This window comes from Chelonus insularis, unplaced genomic scaffold, assembly GCF_013357705.1.
Source record: "Chelonus insularis isolate UGA/USDA-ARS -01 unplaced genomic scaffold, ASM1335770v1 contig_352_pilon, whole genome shotgun sequence".
Classification (NCBI taxonomy): Eukaryota; Metazoa; Arthropoda; class Insecta; order Hymenoptera; family Braconidae; genus Chelonus; species Chelonus insularis.
Window position 1 is genome coordinate 610881 of NW_023276517.1, and position 19906 is coordinate 630786.

The following is a 19906-nucleotide window of genomic DNA, read 5'->3' on the forward strand; positions in this document are numbered from 1 at the left end:
GAAAAAAATTGCATTTTCGATCATTATCATTATTGAAATAAAGTTTTATACATTTAAACATCCTGAAACATTATTTTCATCGTTAACATTAGTTCGAATACTTTTTCTTAGAATTTTCTTTTAACAATGCTAGAATGACAGATAATATGAAAGAAAATTTCATCTCCAAATAAAAAAAATCCATTTGCTGTTAAAAATCTCGTGAAGAAGAATTATTCATTATAATTGTACCTTAAATACTCAAATGAAGAAAGCCTTAAATTTCCTTTTTCAATTATTTGCATTATATTGTACTCATTTATCACGATGAAGAATTTCAAATATTCTAGAACTTTAAGAAATACATGGAAATCAATTAAAAGAGTTTCCCATCATAGTAATCAAGGTATTAATTAATTTGTACGTCTCAGCTGATTGTAGACCAATTAAGGGAAAATATAATCAAATATAAGTTGAAGATTTTTTTTTGAAGTAGAATGAATTCAAACAGTGGCATCAAGCTCGTTTACATCACTGATAAATTTTCGAATCACTTGCTTCATTCATGACAACGTACAGCTTGGATTCCTATTCCAACAATGTCGAACCCGAACATTTGCATGAATTAACGAGAAACGAGAGATTGTGTGTGCAATGGAGATTCACATGATTCAGACTGATTCCGAGGGCGTTTCCCTTTGACCTGATGGTAAATTTTTGGACGGAGGTAATAGCTATGTGCTTATCCAATTACAACTTGTGACGCCTGCTAAATGTAGACAATGAGCATTCGACTCTAATTGAACGTAAAAAATCATTAGTGTAGCTATCCTCATTGTGGATTTGAGTTGTCCAAAATTAATTAAATTTCGGTTTATTTTCAACCACTTTTGTATACGTTCACAAATTTAACTTGTTGTTTACAATTATCATTTCATGATTGTAAAATATATTTCTCAATTGTACTCATGTGTTATATAATCATTTTATCTCACACAAGAGATCTTCATATTAATTGCATACAACTATTTTGAAGTTGGAATACAATTTTAATTAAAATATTTTCAGATAATTAAAACTAATTTACACAATTAAATATATCATCACAACTTTACTATATCTCTTCATCGAGAAATAAAACATTTTTTTCATTTTCATAAATATTCGTTTTTCGTCTGAAATGAAATCATTTAAATAAATCCAATATTTATCATTCTTGTAACAACATTAACATCATTACTTCCATTTTCAAACTAATAATTAATGCCAAAAATCCTTCCATATTTTCGTATGTTTATTTTACACTTGTTCATAAAAAATTGAGGAAAGCATAAAACGGTTATATATCCTCTGAGTTACTCTGAAGAATCAAAATGCATTTTTATGGAACACTTTTCTGCAACATCCGACCTCCATCATCTTCGGTCCATTTTTATACAGTATTTCAAGCTCGTATTTTACGTAAAAGAGGAATTCTGGAGTCATAATACATATTAAAGGAAGATTCTGAATATGAAGGACAGGAGTAAGCGTTCTCTTCAATAATTTAACACAGTGACGACTTGACGACATTCCGAATACGGTAGAGAACTGAGACATTGTCATCATCACGCCAATTATTATGACGACGATTATCTGTACTTGCTAATGATTTTACGGCCTTCATTTCAATGTTCAATGTAATGAGATTTCCTTGTCTACTGACATATACGTGTTTTTTTTTTCATTATAATTTGTTGTTTTATAGATAATAGTCTATTTATAATTTTGGTATTATTTTGAAAATTAGAAAATAAAAAATAAATCTTGCTTGCCTCTTGCTTGCTCTGTATCTCTTCTACAATACATACAAGGCCACATACTTTATTCATAGTAAAAAAAGAAAAATGAAAATATGAAGTCATCTGCATATTTGCATTTTGTATTATGCTGAAAGTTTACATAATTTAAATACACTAAACTTGTTTTTATTTTTATTCCTTTTGTTTTTATCTATTCTTTCCTGAATAAAAAATATTTAGAAAGCCGTTCAGATTATGTTAATATAAATTCTATTGAAAAAAAAAAATGGATAAAATATTTTACATAAATGATTATTAGATAATTTATATAAAAATGATAGTAAATAAACTTTTTTTAGTTCAAGTTATTTCTAACTTTTAAAAAATCCTTATAATTTTTTTTCTCTTATAAGAAAAGTATAAATATACCTGCAAGTATTTATAAATATTTAGTAATATTTTTTCAATGAAAACAATGCTTCTATTTTATAGATAACTCTCATGTAATTATTTTTTGATATTATTATTTAGTTTGTAAACATTTATTAAAGCTTGATTTTGTAGTGTTTATGATTTCTATTATAATGAAATCATGTTATTGGTGTTGACTGTTGTTTAATGAATACATGAATCGAAGTAAATTAGAATTTTATGTACTCAAATTTTTAACTAGACTTTGTATTATAGCTTTAAAATAAACTGAAGATCTTATGAACAAGTCCAGTGAAGTTATCAAGATTTTTTCATACTATATTTATGATGATTTCTTGATCCAAATATAAAATGTTAATCTTAAAATATATTTCTTACTGTTATAGAGGTATTTGGATGACTATTACGCCCAATATATTGCAGAGAAAATATTTCGAAATAATATGAACCATTTTAATGTCCATACGTTCAAAGAAGAGAAGACTCAAAGGTTCAAAATGAACCCATATTATGTGTCAAAAATGTATACTTCTCTTTATGATTTTTAAATATTTAACTCATCATATCATTAACTAAAAATACTTTATTGTTATTTTTTATAAACTTCTAAAAATGATCATAAAATAAAAAAATACTAAGTATAGAAAATTAATAATTAATTACAATATTGATTACAATATTTGTCAGAAAATAATGATTTTTTTATTGTCTTAAAATCAAGATGTCAATTCATAAATAATTACAATAATGTATGAATTTCAGATTTAAGCTTACAAAATAATATCTGCTATCGAAAGTTTACATTTATTTATAATTGTAGTAGATGTACAAGATTATTATTCAGTGATGTAGACTGCAAAAAAAATTTCAATCTACCAAGAAATCTTAAAAATATTTTATTAATAATCTAGATAGCATAATTTTGATAAAAAATAATGACAGTAAAAGAGGAAAAATTAAAGGCATAATAATAAATAAATTTATTGTCGAGGAAGAAGCGAGTTATTTCATGAAAGCAAAATGAAATAGATGCTCTTTCAAAACCGATGGCAGGTGTATGTGAACGACAGTTCTAGTTAGCATTTTCATAAATTTAAATGCAATTCTCTCTCTTTTCCTGTCTGCATTTCAGTTGCAATTTTTGTTTACACCTACATCCACATGTATGTACTGCCACTTGCAACTGATGAAAACGTCCGCCATGATAACATGATATAAAAGTTACAAAGCTGAAGACAAAAAATAGTTCAAATCGAATACTTCAATAATTGACTACCAGTCATATTCCTTTCATCTCTATAGATATTTTTTTCCATTTCATTCTATACAAACTCATATGATCAGTAACATTGATTTTAATTAATCTGTTTAATACCTTGTGTTGTGAGTAAAGGTCTGTTTTAATGGTGCATGAAATTGACAGCATAGCTGACTTACATCAATCGACATTTATGATGGCCAATCACTCCAGCAAGCTGAGAATTATCAAAAGCTATTATTATAATCAGTCCGTAGAGTAAAGCAGATGGAAGTGATACCTAATAAATAAACGTTAAATGGAAGATAGCAATATCTTAAGACAAGCTAATTTTCGCATCAATTATTCATATATTGTTATGAATCGTATCGCAGAAACGTACCTACTGCTACAAAGTTTCTCCCTCATTTAGGTCATATGATGCTAAATGGAAGTTTGAAACTCTTTGATTCAATGAGGCATCGATCCATGCTTTCGTTTAGATTTTTCCATTGAATAATTGACTTGATAAAATTAGGGTAGAATAATTTTAAAAAACTATTTGTTTTGATCAAAAACATGAATGAATCTAGTTTACATATCGTAGTATTTGAATACTATTCTTTTTCCAATACTTCCTAGTTAAAATTGAAATGAAATATCTGAAAATATTAAATTTCATTTCAATAGTAATCAATTTTCATCGAGAATTAAAAAATAATGAAATATTTATGTATTCATATTTAAAATAACATAATACTTGAATCATTCAGATTCTACGTAACTCTAACTGATCTAAATTTAATGGAATATGTCTACATCAGTCGAATGGATTGCTGATCAAATATGGGAATGTCAATTGGATTTGGAGATCCATGGATTCCAGAGCAACGCAGATACTCATCTTGAGAGGAATGAGATGGTGATATAGGTGAAGGAAGACGTTGATGCTCTCTCAAGGGAATGGATTAAGTTACGAGCTGTTCAAGCTCTGCTCTGTTAGGGTCTAAGAGTGGGAGTGAGCTTCTCTAATGCGCCACCTCTTGGTTTTATAACGATAGTGATCACATTAGGTGCCCTGATTAAGCATTCGTTTTGTATTGCTCTGTAAATCGTTGCCGTCATGCAAGGTTTTGCTGAAGTCGAATTTATACTTAAACTACACATACACATTTAGAACCTTAGATATTACCAACTGTAACGTATTTAAGGTAGGAAATCTCATTTATGTAGTAATTATTCATAGAATTTAATAATTATTATTACTGTTTTCCAATGGATTGATTTATATAATAACATTCATGTATTGTGTAAATATAAACTCATTTAATTATGCAACAAACTAATTATACTATGTAATTATTGTTTAGCCGGGACGAAAATATGAGAAAAATAAATTTTAAAAGCGCCAAATAGCATTAAAAATTATTAGTCTGGAAAAAATTTACTAATTTTTATGTTTTTTATTATTATAATTACAACATTCACACATTACAAATTTAATATGTAATTAAATTATGAAATAACATGAATAAAAAAGTAACTAAAAGATTTATTGAAATACAATAGATCATTCATATTTTTCATTCATTCATCAATTCATACAATATAACTAACTTTAATTTTTATAAATTCAAAACACACAAAAAATCACGTTTATTTATACTTTAGTTGAATTAATAGAGGTAGATTCTAAATGAATTTTATTCAACGGATTTATACCTACAACAGACTTTCTTTTTTTCTCAGTTGCAACTCGGTATAAATCATTTTGAATTTCTTCTAGAGTTTTTCCTTCAGTCTCCATTACATATAAGTAAATAAAAATCCAGAGAATCAGAGTTATTACCGTGAATAACCAAAATGGAGCATGTGTTCCATAGGAATCATGTAATACCTAGATTAAAAAAAAAAAAAAACAGAATTAAAAAAAAATAAAAAAAATTTTAAATAAAAGGAAATAAATAGAAATATACTTGATATAGCTTGATAATTCCAATTGTTGATAATGCATAATACAAAGAGGTACAGATTCCAGCAGCAGCTTTAATTTCAAATGAGAATAATTCTCCAAGGTAAGCCAAAGGCATTGGATTAAATGATAGACCAAATACAACAATGTAAATCACAACAAAGACCATGGGAATCCAGTTGACGTGATCTAAATTCACTTGATAAGATGTTAAAGTGAAATAAGTAGCAGTTGTTGCTAAGCTCAGAATAGCTATTGGTGTCCCATACAGAAGGATATTTCTCTTTCCAAATCTTTTAACCATTGCTACACAAGCCATTCCAGCTAATACTATGGCACAGCCTGTGCTGATAATGCCTGCATTAGCACCAATCTCAAACTTGGCTTCTTCAAAAATAAACGATTGATAGGAAAGAATAGGTGCAGCTCCAGTGAGAGACATAGCATTAGCAACGATTAGCATAATTCCAGCAGCACGTTGATTAGCAGGAGACTTCATACCTATTATTAGTGATTTGCAAAATCCAATCTTTTTTACGACGTCTTCAGTAGCAACAATCCTCTTGATTTCCTCAAACTCTTCCTCGACATTTTCCTTCCCTAAAGACCACTTTAACGTTTTTTCAGCACTGACGAGTCGATTCTTTCGTGTTAAATAAACAGAACTTTCAGGAAGCCAAATGAAAGTTACGATGAAAAGGACTGGAACGACTAGAGACATCATTGCCATAGTGAAACGTTCTACATGCAAGCCAACTGAGTAAACGAGAAGGACGCCAATATTAATTAGTACAGTTTGCAACGTTCCTAAAGGACCTCGTGTTCTTTTTGTACTGATTTCTCCAATATACATTGGCATTACAGAGTAAGAGATTCCACAACCTACTCCAGCTAACAGTCGAGCAGCGTAGAGTGTCATGTGACTATTTGCTAAACCAATAGCAATCCAACTGAAAATTTTAGGTACTGCTGCTGCCAGCAGAGTCCATTTTCTTCCATACCTGTCCATTAAAAATACTGGAGCTAGAGATCCTAGACCAACGCCAACATAAAGCAAATTGATCAAAAGAACTTGTTGATTGGATGTTAATTCGAGAGGATCCTCGTTTCCAAATTTTGGAAGTGTTATTGTTGCCCATCCTTCATGTAGACCACAATCAACGATCAATAAATTACCTGATAATTTTCAATCAATAATTAATGAAATTCAAATATTTTTGTAAAATTTCATTATCAGAAAACTATTCCAATACTTACAAACTAAGCCAATTAATATTTGATGCCGAATCTCTTGATCCATCTTTCAACTGTTCATTTTTCTATAAGATAATATCATTTGTTCAATAAACTTCTTTTTAATAAAAATCCTAATATTTCATTAAATCCAATAATTCAGCGATAATTGAAGATATATCTAATTTACTGATGAATGATCAAATTTATTTCTCGAAAATTAAGTTGAAATTGGACCCTTCAAGATGTTCAGGGGTTAAGATCTCCAGTTTTTCATTCCTTCTCCCTTAATGCCAAGTCGCGAGGTCGCGAGGGAGAATGGGTAATAGAGGGCAAAAGGGTGACTTAACAGGATTCCTACCCACATATCTCTTGGTTGGGACACGCGACGGTATATAACAACTCTATCTGACACGCATGGTTGGCATACGAGTCTACTTGGTCTTGTGACATGTTCTTGTTCTCTCTCTCTCTTGTCCATGTACTTGCTGGTACAGCGGACAGTTCCCAGAGCGACAGTTATGGCCCAGTAATACAATGTATGCGGTATTAGCGAGTCCCCCAGTTCACCCCAGTCCACTCTGGACCAACTGCCTTAACTTGAATTTACGACGGTCAAACGACAGCCACGCGTTCTGGTTAACGCTCAGGGCTATCGCTAATTTGTAGATCCCTATCAGATTCATGTAATTAGTCACTCGCAATAAATATAGATGAAAAATAAGTTGGAATTGTTAGTTATCAATTTATTGTAACACGTAAAACAAAAGTGATTAAAGAGTGAGTTTTTTTAAACGTTTACAGAGTTTTTATTCAATTTGGGTTAATTTTTATCAATATCTCGACATTTTGATGGATTCATAGAATAATTGAATGGTTTTGTAACCAACTTTTTTTATAGGTCGAGTGAATATTTGAGTTTTTATGTCGTAACAATGAAAAGAGAACGAACGGAAATCAGTTGTTATAAATGAAAAATGTAATAATTTTTATTGAAATAACGATATTTTTTGTTTGTCATATTAAATTATAATTATTCAATGTTAAATCAATAATCATTTTATTACACCATCACATTGAACTTCCTGTGTTAATTCTATTTTATTTTACCAGAATTAAATAAAATGCTTGTCATTTCATTTAGGTTGATGAAAACATTAAAAATCAATTTAATGAAATTTGCTACATAGTAATGTCATTAGAACAACATTATCATAACGACATTTATTACGTTCATTTATATTTCGTTTAAAAAAATTTTCTATAAGAATGAAAATTAGTAGTAATCAATGCCATAATATTAAAAACACTGATAAACAAGAAAACTGTATTAATTATATATCACATGTGATATGACGATAGAGTAAACTCTTGGTGAGGCCTAGAATCGGAAATTAGTTGATATGGATCTAATGGAAGAGTCAAAGTTCTTGAAGGAGTTGTTGCAATGTTGGAATTTCAAAGTCTCATTCTATTCGTACGTTTTCGCCAGAAGAGCTACCAGCATGCTCGACTACTATCAGAGTAGAAACTTAGCTTGGACTAAATCGTTTGGTTCTTGGGCGAGGGTGGAAGTTCGCGGCTGACTCTTGTGATCGTGCTTTCTCGTTCGAAATACTAATTAAGCAAAAAGTACAATCACTACGTGCCATGAGCTTAGTTACCTTTGTTTCTATACCCGCAAGCGTTCCCTACGAAATTGACCCTTCTCTTCTTCCTATCCCAAGGCTCTCAGTAGTGAGAGAATAAGTAAAATAGTCGCTAATTGTAAGCTTCATTATTGTTATTATCATTATTCTAATTACTGTACGTTTTAATCTTGGATTCATAAGACAAACTACTTGCGTATTTTTGAATATTATTACTTAGCAAATGATTGTATTGTGATTGAGATTGATAATCATTCTTATTAAGCTTGAATTCAAATTAGTACTTGGATAGATCATTTTGAAGCTAGCATTGGAAACAATCCTACAGAAATCGAAATCTTTGTAATTAATGCATGGGTTTGTACACCAAATAAATTAATTAACTATTGATGATGATAATTATTTTATGGAAATTTCTTTGTTTGTTGATATTTATTGTGATGAATAATTTTAATTTAAATTTAGGAGAATGTTATTGATATTTAATGTTACTAAAATGAAAAAATGATAACTTTTTAACTCAATTATATGAAATAAAAATATTTGTGACGTTTGATAAACGATGAAACTATTGGTAATAATTAAATTTCATATCATGTAACAGCAGTGTCATTCGTTTTGGTTCAATATCATGTCATATTACTGGATATGAGTCAATTTCATCAATATTTTTTGCTTCGTTTCTTTTTTAAAAATCTACACTTTTCTAGAGTGACAGCTAGAAAGTTTGGACTTAACGTTCGTCAGAACAAACTAAAGTTTGTAAAAAACAAACACGATTCTTCCATTTAAGTAACTTGAAGAAATTTGTGGAACGATCGAATGGTAACTGATGTCAAAGTAAAAAAGTTTTTCTTTTTTTTAAAATTGGTCACAGAATATCTGTATCAACCATGGGTATAACTAATAAAAATAATTATAAATAAGCTATTAAATAATTCTAATTACACACTTTCACTTTGTTATTATAGTTTGAATCATACGATACTGCTCTACATGATTTGAAATCATGTAAAGAGTTAATTACATGCTACTTAATTACTGATGATAAAAATTATAGGGATCAATGAAAAACAGGAAAAAATATAACGAGCACTGAGTAATCGACATACTTAAAAAAATCCGTTTCTTGGTTGCATCAATTTCAATCACGAAAAAATATCACAGGGAACATATTTCAATTACCACATCCGCAGCAATTATTTAATTGAAAATAAAGTTGTTAATTGACGTAACAAACAAAAAACTTTGAGAAATAAATTTGACCTTGATTAAAAATTCTACTTGTAAGATTGTTAATTATTGTATTATTCACAGCATTTATACTTCATTTAATCATTACCTTTAATTATAAAATAGAATAAATTAGTTACAGCATCACAAACAACTTCAGAGAATTTTTTATCGTTGCACTGTTATTAATCTGAATAAATTCGCTAAATAAACTAGTATATCATTATTGTATCTTGAATATTAATGTTGGGTATAAAGCTGAGTGAATGTCACTAACGGCAGACATTCAAGTGCAATTCACGGCTGGGACGCGAACACTGTAACTGACATAGATAAAAGTGAAGGAAATTTTATTTATCCCCACTGCTATAAGTCATTTCTTTCCCACTTGGGACTCATCATGTAACTCATCTAATTATTTCAAATCTCAATCTTATTAAGTTAATCATTACATATTTTTCTTACCTTTGTCAATATTTTTTTATAAGATTTTACGGTTTTATTGTCATTTCTTAGCAATATGTGATAATTAATATCATCATGAACAACCCTGAATTCCATCATCTTTGATAATCTTCCCTGATAACATGACAATTATTAACTCAACACTTTTATTCCAAAAATAAAAAAGCTGAAAATATATTTTTTTATTTATAATTAATTTGGGATTGATTTTGAGTATGTTATTGGTTATTTTTTATAATTATTTATGAATATGAATTTATAGTGTTGAATTGATGAGTATTAGCAAATGATAGTAATTATTTTTATTAGAATAGAAATAATATTTATTAATGATGTTGAACAGGTGCTAAAGACATGAATTATGTCTAACCTTCGCCTGACTTATTAGATGCATAAATTAACGAAATGACTCGACTTCCAAGGATGATACAGGATAAGAGTTTTCTATACCACGAAAACTCAAGAATTATGAAATAAAAATATTTCTTCAGTTATTTTCTTAGAATAAAAGATAAATAAAAAGGAATATGAAAAAAAAAAACACAATTACTTGAAGGTAATTGGAATAATTGTTTCTTTATCTTTTGCACATGATTTAAAACATTTTTAAGCAATTATGTAAGCAAAAAGTAAAAAAATAGTTTGAATTATTCATCGAATTTACAATAATACAAGTTTTTATTAAGACTACATTTAATAAATTAGCAAATTTTTCAAATTTTTATATAATGAAAATAATTACTTATTACATTGATAAAAAGTAGCTTATAAAATTCTAGATCATCAATTTGTCTAGTAATAAATTATATTTAATTAAATTCAATTACTTATTTCTTGTGAGTTTATATTTTACAATTTTCGATAACTATCCAGTGAAAAAATCATGTAGACTAAGTTCAATCAGAGATAGCAGATTATTTCTAATTATGAACCTCGTTCTAAAAAAACGTAAAAGGTTATCAATATTTGGATTGAGTAATTAAGCTTTTACCACCAACATAAACAATACCTATTGATATCAAAGCCCGGTGTTATTTAGCAATAATTAACAAAAAGAAAATAACAAAATGAATGACAAAAGAGAGGGATCATATTATCTTTAAATAAACTTTTAATTAGGAGTATTTATGATGTATCATGTATGATTCATTAATAAATCTGTACCCACCATGAATAAATATACGAAATCATTTTAATGTCTATTATTGACTGTTAGATATTGTTTTACTTGCAAATATTTTTCAATTAATTAATTAATAATCTTATATTAATATTTATGATCAATGTTAAACAACTTTTTCTTCATTTTCTGAATATCTAAATAAATATATTTTTTTTTTTACAAAAATCAATAAATAAAACTCATGAAAGTAATAAATATTCTGTGAAGAAATAAAACTAGAGTACGTTCAATCAAACTCAGAGTGTAAAGGTAGAATTAGATAAACATTTCAAAGCAAGTAGTAGGATCGTAAAAATAAAAGATTGGAAATGAAATTTGAAAAAAGATCTGTAGTTTTCGGTGTATACTGGCAAGAGTTTTACAAAGTTTTTCACGATTTACTTACTATACCTGTCATTTATTATGTATTCTAGACTGTATAGGTAACTAATATCGAGACGAAGAAGAAAGTTGGCCACAAGAGACGGTCCGAAAGACATAAAAATACGACAAGAGACTTTGCACAGTCTCTAGTACGGCTGTGGAAGATCGAAAGAAGTAAAAGAATAAAATAGTTGTGGAAAACTAAGATGAAGAGAAGAAGCAGGGAACTGTAAAATGAGAAATGCATGCGAGGATAGAGACTTACCGTCATGGGAGTCGTAGAGGTAGATGATTTTCTTCCAGCCATAGTGTCGTACTGTGTCGATGATGGCACGATGGTAATCTGGGCGCATGCTTATGGCAAAGTCAAGAAAACCTGAAGACGGTGTCAGGACCTGTAATAACAAATTCCATTTCGTTTTTTTCATGTTTTCCATTTTTCTTACTGCTAAGATTGAATCAATCTTATGCAAGAATTTTATCTTAAATATTTATCTTGAAATATTACATTTCACCTTGTTTTTTTTTCTTTATTTAAATTTCTTCTTTGATAATACAGAATAAGAATCACGTTCTCCATTTAATTTTATAGATTAGTAATAAGTTATTCAATCCTATTTACAATTGAAGCATTATTATTACATCAATATAAAAAGTGTAAATATTTATATTATAATTTATAAAATATGCTAATATACCTATTCATTGAACTGTACAATTTTATTCTTGAGAAGTAGCAGAAAGGAATAAGCTGTAAGCTGGGATTATCGAAATTATTGGATCACATAACTATCGAAATAAATAATGGAAGAAAAGTAATGATAAAGTAAATGGAAATTATCATTTAAACTACATATTACATCCATCAATTAAATCTATATTTCACCGTGAATGGTGTTCATTTCATATTGAGAATCAAATATCAAAACCTAAATTGGATTGACATATGAAACATAGTATCTATTTTGAGTTAAAAAGAAATTATCGAGCTATGTGAAATGAATAAATTGATGTATTAATTAAACATGATTTTACATTAATACGAGTAATCTCGATAATCTGTAATTAGTATTTATTAATAATAGGAATGATGAAAAAATAATAAAAATGTAAATGAGCAGATATTATCATCAATATTCATAAAATGTCTTTGGGGAGCTGTTGTAAGATGTATTATTAATATTTTCGAGATCAGGAAAGTAGAGGGAATAATTTAATTTATTCAGTATCCCAGCGAGTGCATTGTCCGGTACATTGGTCGATCGATCGAGCTCTGCACGCAGTCATGACGCGTTTTCCAATTTACATTTTCGAACTGAATAACCACCTATATGTATATGGCAGAACGAAATTGTCTTTATGCACGACCTCTGTAAAATTTATCCTTTAGTAATGAATATACTCGTACTGCGATATAGAATATAGATATGCTACTATAATAATCGATAATTCTATGAACTTCACTTGAGTAATGGCACAATAAATAATTAGCGTACAAAACTTAATCAACTGTATTTGAATAATATCTATACTATATAGTTTTTTAACTAATTACTTGAATTAATGAGATATTCAGGCACTATTTGCATATATGTTAATTAAAATTTTCAACGTCTTGAGTAATGAATATTTCTTATTCTTTGATAATAACAATAACAGTGATCATAATTTTTAGTGTTCTGAATAAAGGAAAATGTCTTGAATTAAATATTCAATTATAAAAGCTATTATTTTAATGGAAGTATTTTTTTTTATTAACAGCTGAATGGCAAAAATTAATTAAATGGTTTTGGATGAAAAAAATTTAGCATCTCCAGAGCTATCCTCGATTGATGAAATACTTTTAACATGAAGTTTCGGTATTTTTTGATGAAAATTAAATTATAACAACAAAGAATATTTGAAAATGCTTTTTTTGTGTTTCCTCTAAAATATTTGTAAATATGATTTGTATTTTGATGAAGATAATATCGATAAAAAATTTGAATTGCAAAAATATTTTTGAAAAAATAGTAAAGAGTAAGAGTTGATAGTAAACAGGTATGATTAGATATCTGAGTATAAATAATAATGACATTGTATTAAAGGTTTGTATTACCTTCTCCGGGAACCATGGCGTGACGAAAGGCATTTGAAAGGTGTTGCTGTAAGAGTGAAGGGTGTCAAATGAGTCCGGACTTACAGCACCCACCATTGAGAACACACCTCGACTGAATTGACTGCAAACTTGAACAAAAAGCATAAGCACGTTTTAGATTAGCATGACAAAGGTTTTTCGTCACAAAGTCTTGATGTTCTTTCCCTTTTCTGTTGAATGAATTCAATTCCTGAGTTTCTGCAATTCCTCATTCTCTTATTTTCATTCCTATATTTTCTTTCTCCTTTTCATGCTCTTTGAGAATTTTCATTACTGCATTCACATACGAATATCGCACTAAGAAATTCATAACGGTTTGTTTAACACAAATTTGCATGAATTTAAAGGGTTGGTTTATTACTACATAGTACATTTTTATTCATTTATATTTAATTCAAGTAGTAGCTAAGTCGTGTTATGTTTATAGTAAGAATTTTTAATTAATATGTCATTATACTTCTGTCAATTTTACAAAAGCTATGAAAGTAAACTTATTTATTCTTAAAATTATTTCGTGTCTAAATATCTCTTCAAGTATTTTCAAAGTGAATTGTTTTATTGAGCTTTTGTCGAGGCTTTAAAATTATTTGTATGCTTTGTAATACATAATAAATTCACATGCGAATTCTGGAATTTAAAATAAATATCTTTCTTTACCAAATAATAATAACAATCTTCATAAACAAATGAAATATTAAAAATTTAATCCTAAAAAATTGCTAATAAAAGTGCTCGATTGTTTTTCTCTGTAACAAGAAAGAAATGTACATTTTATGTGGATGATTACATGAAGCTTGCAAATGTGGAATTCGCAACTTGCAAAAAAAAAAACTCGACCTAATTACATTAGAGTAATGAAAATTTTTTTGTTAAATAAAAAACTTTTTCTCATACGAGAAATGACTAGAAAGGAAACAAGCGTAGTATTGCCCTAGATTTCAGTGGTTGAGGAATTTTTCGCTCTCAGTTTTGTCGAGAAATGGTACAATGAAAAATCGCACGATGATTCGTAGAGAAACGAAGGGGATGGCGATGGGAACGCAAAAGTGTCGGCGCCAGTTCACTCTGCGCTATCCACGGGTATAGAAGATATGCAATTTTTTGCTCAGTACTGAGTAACAGAGAAAAAGGATAGGAAAAAGAGAAAGAGAAATTTCGGACTTCGAATTTGGATGGAATCCAAAAAGATGATAGACAGCGGACGAGACAACAATCCCAGGGGCATAAGAAAACTGTTTAAAGGCATCTGAAATAAATGTTTACGAGGGATGACAGCCAACTACGTTTCTCATTTATTTTTTTTCAATGCTTGTCATGTATTTCATTTAAATAATAAAAATAATAGTGCACTTATTTGTTTAACATACATTATACCTTCAAAAGTAAATGATAAAATTTTATCAAAATTTAATAACAACATAATTGCGTTCAAATTAAATGACAAAGTCATTCATTTTCTCCATAAATTAATTAAATAAATGTGATGGAATTGAATTCGAAATTTATGACGTATAATAAATAAATTTAGGAACGTCATTATATTTTATTATATTAAACCTACAAATGAAAATAATTTCCCACATAAAATTCACATAAAGAGAGATAAGTGAATAAATCAAATCAAAAAAATATTTAAATATAAATGAAACTACTACTTTTGAAAATATTCTGTAACATTTTCCTCAATTCCTTTAATTATTATTTAAATTTTACAAATAAAGACTTTCAATGAAATCGAGTAAATTGATAGATATTCACATCAAATGTGATAAAAAACATTTATTAATAATTCTTTGAATTCTTATTAATATTAAAACAAAACGTAATATATTTTTCATTAATTATAATAATTCAATATTTGTTCGAGGTATTTATTATTATATAAATAAATGTACACTGGCAGCAGTGTTTAATTTTAAGATTTAATTTATAAATTGATAAATTTATGTCATAAAATGTTAGCGAATGATAAGCAAACTTATTTATGTTTCCCAGAAATAATATTTCAATCGAACTTTTGATTTTTGATAAATTAAAAATCATGTGATAATTCAGAATATTTATGAATAATTAAATAATTATGATAGTTTAATTAAGTTCAGGTTCATTGACTCATTTTTGCATGTTTCGAATGAATGGGAGATATGACTATTTTAATGATAATTTAGTTTGGATGATTTTTTGTTTACTTTTCGATTATCAAAATTCCATTATTTATGCTTCAGGGAATAGATAAACTGATTTATCTGAAAAAATTCTAATGAGTCAATAAACCATTATCGATTTGTAGAATACGAGTATACATTGTCATATTGGTTTTCACTTTCTTCAATTCCTGACCTCTTTTTAAGCTCATTCATCATTTTTGTAGCTCATATCACCTGAACTTGTAGAATCTGTTTTACTTACAACATTAATATTATCACTAACTTAAGTTGATAAATAAATTCCGAAATGTTTACCAAAGCATTATTCCTAATGTGTTGCATCTATTTACTCTTTTATATTTTATCACATTCCTGTTTCTCTCTTATTTATTTTCTCTACTCAGTTACATTCTTTGAGCTGGTAGTTTCGAGTAAACTTTACTGTAATATGTACCACTTCTTATAAGTCTCATCCATTACTACTGCCACACTTTATATTTTTTCAATCGATCACTTAAAATAAAAGTTTATTATTTAATTTACATTTTTCTCTTTTAAAAATGATCTTTTTTTTCAATTACAGTTAAGAAAAACGTGCGAAATTGAAATTTAAAAAAAGAAAGTAAAAATAAATTTTTGTTCATGACTTCACTTTCTTTCCAATTTATTCACCAAATGGGTGCCCTTAGAACTTTTTAACGATATTTTCGACCATTTTCTCATTGGTGCTTCTTAACAAGAATGTAAAAAAGTTTGAAATTCACCCACTTTAAAAAATAATCAAGTTTTAAAGTCAATATGAAACTATCATGCATAAAATAAAAAAAATCTTATCATAAATTATACCATTTTGATATTTGATCTCTGGTCTATCACACTTTGTGACACATTTATAAGCTTCATAAATTCATTTAAGCATCATTTATTGATAAACACTATCAATCACTTTTCACTATCAAAATTTGAAATGACACTAATTAAAAGAATGACTTGCGAAATGATTTCAATTTTTTTTTATTACTGAATTTATTGAAACAAAAACAATAAATATAGTATAATACTTTTTATTATCATTACAGAGATAGTATGCAAACAAAATTATTCATCTCTATGATTCAATAAAATTAGATAATTATGTTTCACAAACATTCATTATTACTCTAGAGTAATGACTATTATGTTATTGACAACAAGAGAAGATATAACGTTAGATATTCGATACATTTCGCCCTTGTTCATATATTCCATTCGATTATACTATGTATTTAAATATATAAAGGGGTATGGGTATGTATATGGGCAGAAAAAATCTCTATTGCTGATGAAATAATTATACGTGAACAATTACGTTCTATTCAAATTCTTATGGTACATAAAATGTTGAATTTATGTGAATGTAAATTATCTTCTAGCATCGTTAGCTGAAAAAAAGCAAAGAATGAGAATAAAATAAAAATTACAGAAAATGAACATTGAAGCTTGAATTAATTCATGCTCGAGTTTTATTTATTTTTTTTTTATTATTTTACTTTCACCCTTTCCGGAATTTTTTCTCTTTTAGGTCCAGAAGATAGAGGATGTAGTATTTTAATTACATAAAAGTGTTTTATTTTCTTTTAACAGTTACAACTTTTCATTGATATTTAAGAATTCTTTTTTTAGTAAATATTGACCGATTCTTTTTAATTCACTATTTTTTGTCTCATTATCATAAATTAAATAAAAATTGGTACTAAAATATGTTTATTTTTTAAATTAATCTTTTCCTCTCTGTAAATTATTTCAAAGTAAAATTTTATCTACTAAAGATGTCAATGTTCGTCAAAAAAAAAAGCAAGTTGTGATTGAATTATCTTTTAACGTCATTTTGATTGTAAATGATAATAAATGATGTGGACCCTTCCAATTTCAGAGGTTTTATCATCCAAAAGTAATTTTTTATTTGAGCTTTTTGCATGATATATCAATGTATTGCCACTTTTAAATAGAAGGTTCTCTCAAAATAACATTGCCTAATTTTTCAAAAGATCCTATTCATCATATTTATGACATAAAAAATATATTATACTATGAGAATGTCTATCTGCTAGAACTTTGACCATTTATTTCCTGATATTATTTATGGTAAACTATAAATTATATTAAAAATTTATTTCACGACAAATTGTCTCATATTATACAATCGCAATCGAGATAATTATAAACATTTATTCTAATTTTTTCGGTTTATAATCTTCTCTATTACAGTAATAAATAATAGTACTAGTGTCATTTATTCATGAGATTCATCAATTTAGGAAAAAAAAAATTATTTTTAAGCTGAATTCAAAAAACAGACATTGTTTTTTTTTAGTACATAATAACAAGATAACATTAAATAAAAAAGAATAGGAAAATGTAGGAGATAGCTTTGGAATTATCGACTTGATATTGTCACTGGCCAAACAAGTTATAGACCATTGTTATAACGACGATATACCTTCGGGGTTAGTGCTTTCAATATTGCTAATGATCTTGCTGAAGTTTACTGACTATGGCAGACGTTCCTAACTTTTACCCATACTCAAGATATATTATCACTATTATTGATAATTATCGACATAAGGGTAATCATAGTCTATTTTCCAACTACTTGAATTTAATTAAAAATTCCACTCACATGGTACACAGATAAAATATTTTCCAAAAATAAATTTTCTAAATGTCAAAGCACAAATTGTGATGATTTCTGAAATAGCAAATAAAAGAGTCAATAAGCCTATATGTGAAAGTGGTAAGAGTCGAGTTAAAAGAAAAAAAATGAAAAAAAAGAAGAATAAAAAAATCGTTGAGGACAGATGAGGAAGCAAGAGGAAAAGATGGTATTCCTCTACCGTCGCGTATCGTTATTTTCGTGCCAGAAAGTTTTATACCCTCTATAATTTCTAGAGCGTCCTCTGCACACACATTTACCAAGTTGAGAGGTTCAATGGCGTTGTGAGGGGGGTAGAAAAAGTGAAACAGAGAGTTGGAACCCTCATAAATCCTCAAGTCCACCTCGACGTGTCTCTCAAGCGTAAAAGAACGTCTACTCATTGCTAGTTTTCATCTTCAATTACTAAACTTCCAGTTTATATTACTTTTATGTTGATTTTATGAATCATCAACTCATTCATATTAGTAAAAATAATTGTTTGGATTGCACAACTTTCATAAAACAAAGATACAAAGTATTCTAACAAACACATATGTTTCAATTTATTTCATCCAACTATGGAAAAATTTTTTTTAATTATTCGTTTTTCATCAACCACTTATTTTTATCCTAGAAGTTTGTTAAGTAAATTTAATGAATTACCTTGAAGTTTCGAATTTATAATAAAGTAAAAGATCCTTTGAAAACAACTTTGTCAAGTGAAAAAGGTCAAACTGGAGGCAGCCACACTTGTAAAGTTCAGATGTTCGATAAAAGATCATATGACCATAGATAATATAACGAATAACCATTTAGTAACGAGGAAACAACTAATTCCAACTACTATTCACGATACATTAAACTTTCAAACTTGTCCTATCACTACCAGTCCTTTCGTTCGTCCTTTAACACTCCCTCTAGTCTGTAACTGACCTCACGTTAAGTCAGGTGTTCATTTTAGTTAGCACACATGTGAATTGAATTGATAAAAAAAAAACTATATTTATCAATTAACTCACAAAGTTCGAATATTTCCAAAAAATAAAATTTATTGTTATCAGGTTGAAATAAATTTTTCCCTTTTATTTACTTCGTTCAATCATTTCCACATGTTACCAAACCCACTCGCTTGTATTTATCCCATTTTTTAGTGGTTAGCGAACGGGAATATACAATACTGCACCCACATTTGCTGTGTCGATTTGACTCAACACATGAACAGAAGATTGTAGTCTCAAGTTTGGTCTTTTTCTTGCTTGCTCTTTGCAAGTGCTTGCCAAACGGATCATTGGGGTGACCACGCAATTGTCCGGATTATCCTTTTAGCAGATTGTGGTTTGCCCGCAGAATTTGCGATGTCAAGAAAGCAAATATAATTTATTTATTTATATATTTATGGAAAATGGGTGTTAAGTAATAAT

General features: G+C 28.1%; 2 protein-coding genes across 5 annotated transcripts in view; both read right to left on the reverse strand.

Annotated features, from left to right (window-relative positions):
- The window catches only part of LOC118066696 (glutamate receptor 1-like), a 141460-nt gene that overhangs the window by 20571 nt on the left and 100983 nt on the right, over positions 1–19906 (reverse strand). For all 3 annotated transcript variants that reach the window (XM_035082931.1, XM_035082930.1, XM_035082932.1), the window contains exons 3-4: positions 13626–13753; positions 11793–11922 (exon numbers count right to left, since the gene is read on the reverse strand). In XM_035082931.1, the coding sequence (XP_034938822.1) occupies positions 11793–11922; positions 13626–13753 (258 nt within the window). The remainder of the gene's footprint in view (positions 1–11792; positions 11923–13625; positions 13754–19906) is intronic.
- On the reverse strand, positions 5052–10078 carry LOC118066698 (facilitated trehalose transporter Tret1-2 homolog). 2 transcript variants are annotated; one of them, XM_035082950.1, is made up of 5 exons: positions 9982–10078; positions 9626–9839; positions 6659–6720; positions 5406–6577; positions 5052–5326 (listed from the first exon to the last, which is right to left on the reverse strand). In XM_035082950.1, the coding sequence occupies exons 3-5, from the start codon at positions 6699–6701 to the stop codon at positions 5090–5092; spliced, it is 1452 nt and encodes a 483-aa protein (XP_034938841.1). In that variant the 5' UTR covers positions 6702–6720; positions 9626–9839; positions 9982–10078; the 3' UTR covers positions 5052–5089. The 2 variants fall into 2 exon arrangements, with proteins under 2 accessions (XP_034938841.1, XP_034938839.1); XM_035082948.1 differs by having other exon boundaries at positions 9626–9987.

Bases quoted from the DNA above. Each gene is read 5' to 3' on its own strand.
- LOC118066698 (XM_035082950.1), bottom strand. From the start codon at position 6,701: ATGGATCAAGAGATTCGGCATCAAATATTAATTGGCTTAGTTT. The intron at 6,578-6,658 runs GTAAGTATTGGA...GAAAATTATCAG, and splicing joins AATATTAATTGGCTTAGTTT to GTAATTTATTGATCGTTGAT. The intron at 5,327-5,405 runs GTATATTTCTAT...TTTTTAATCTAG, and splicing joins GAATTATCAAGCTATATCAA to GTATTACATGATTCCTATGG.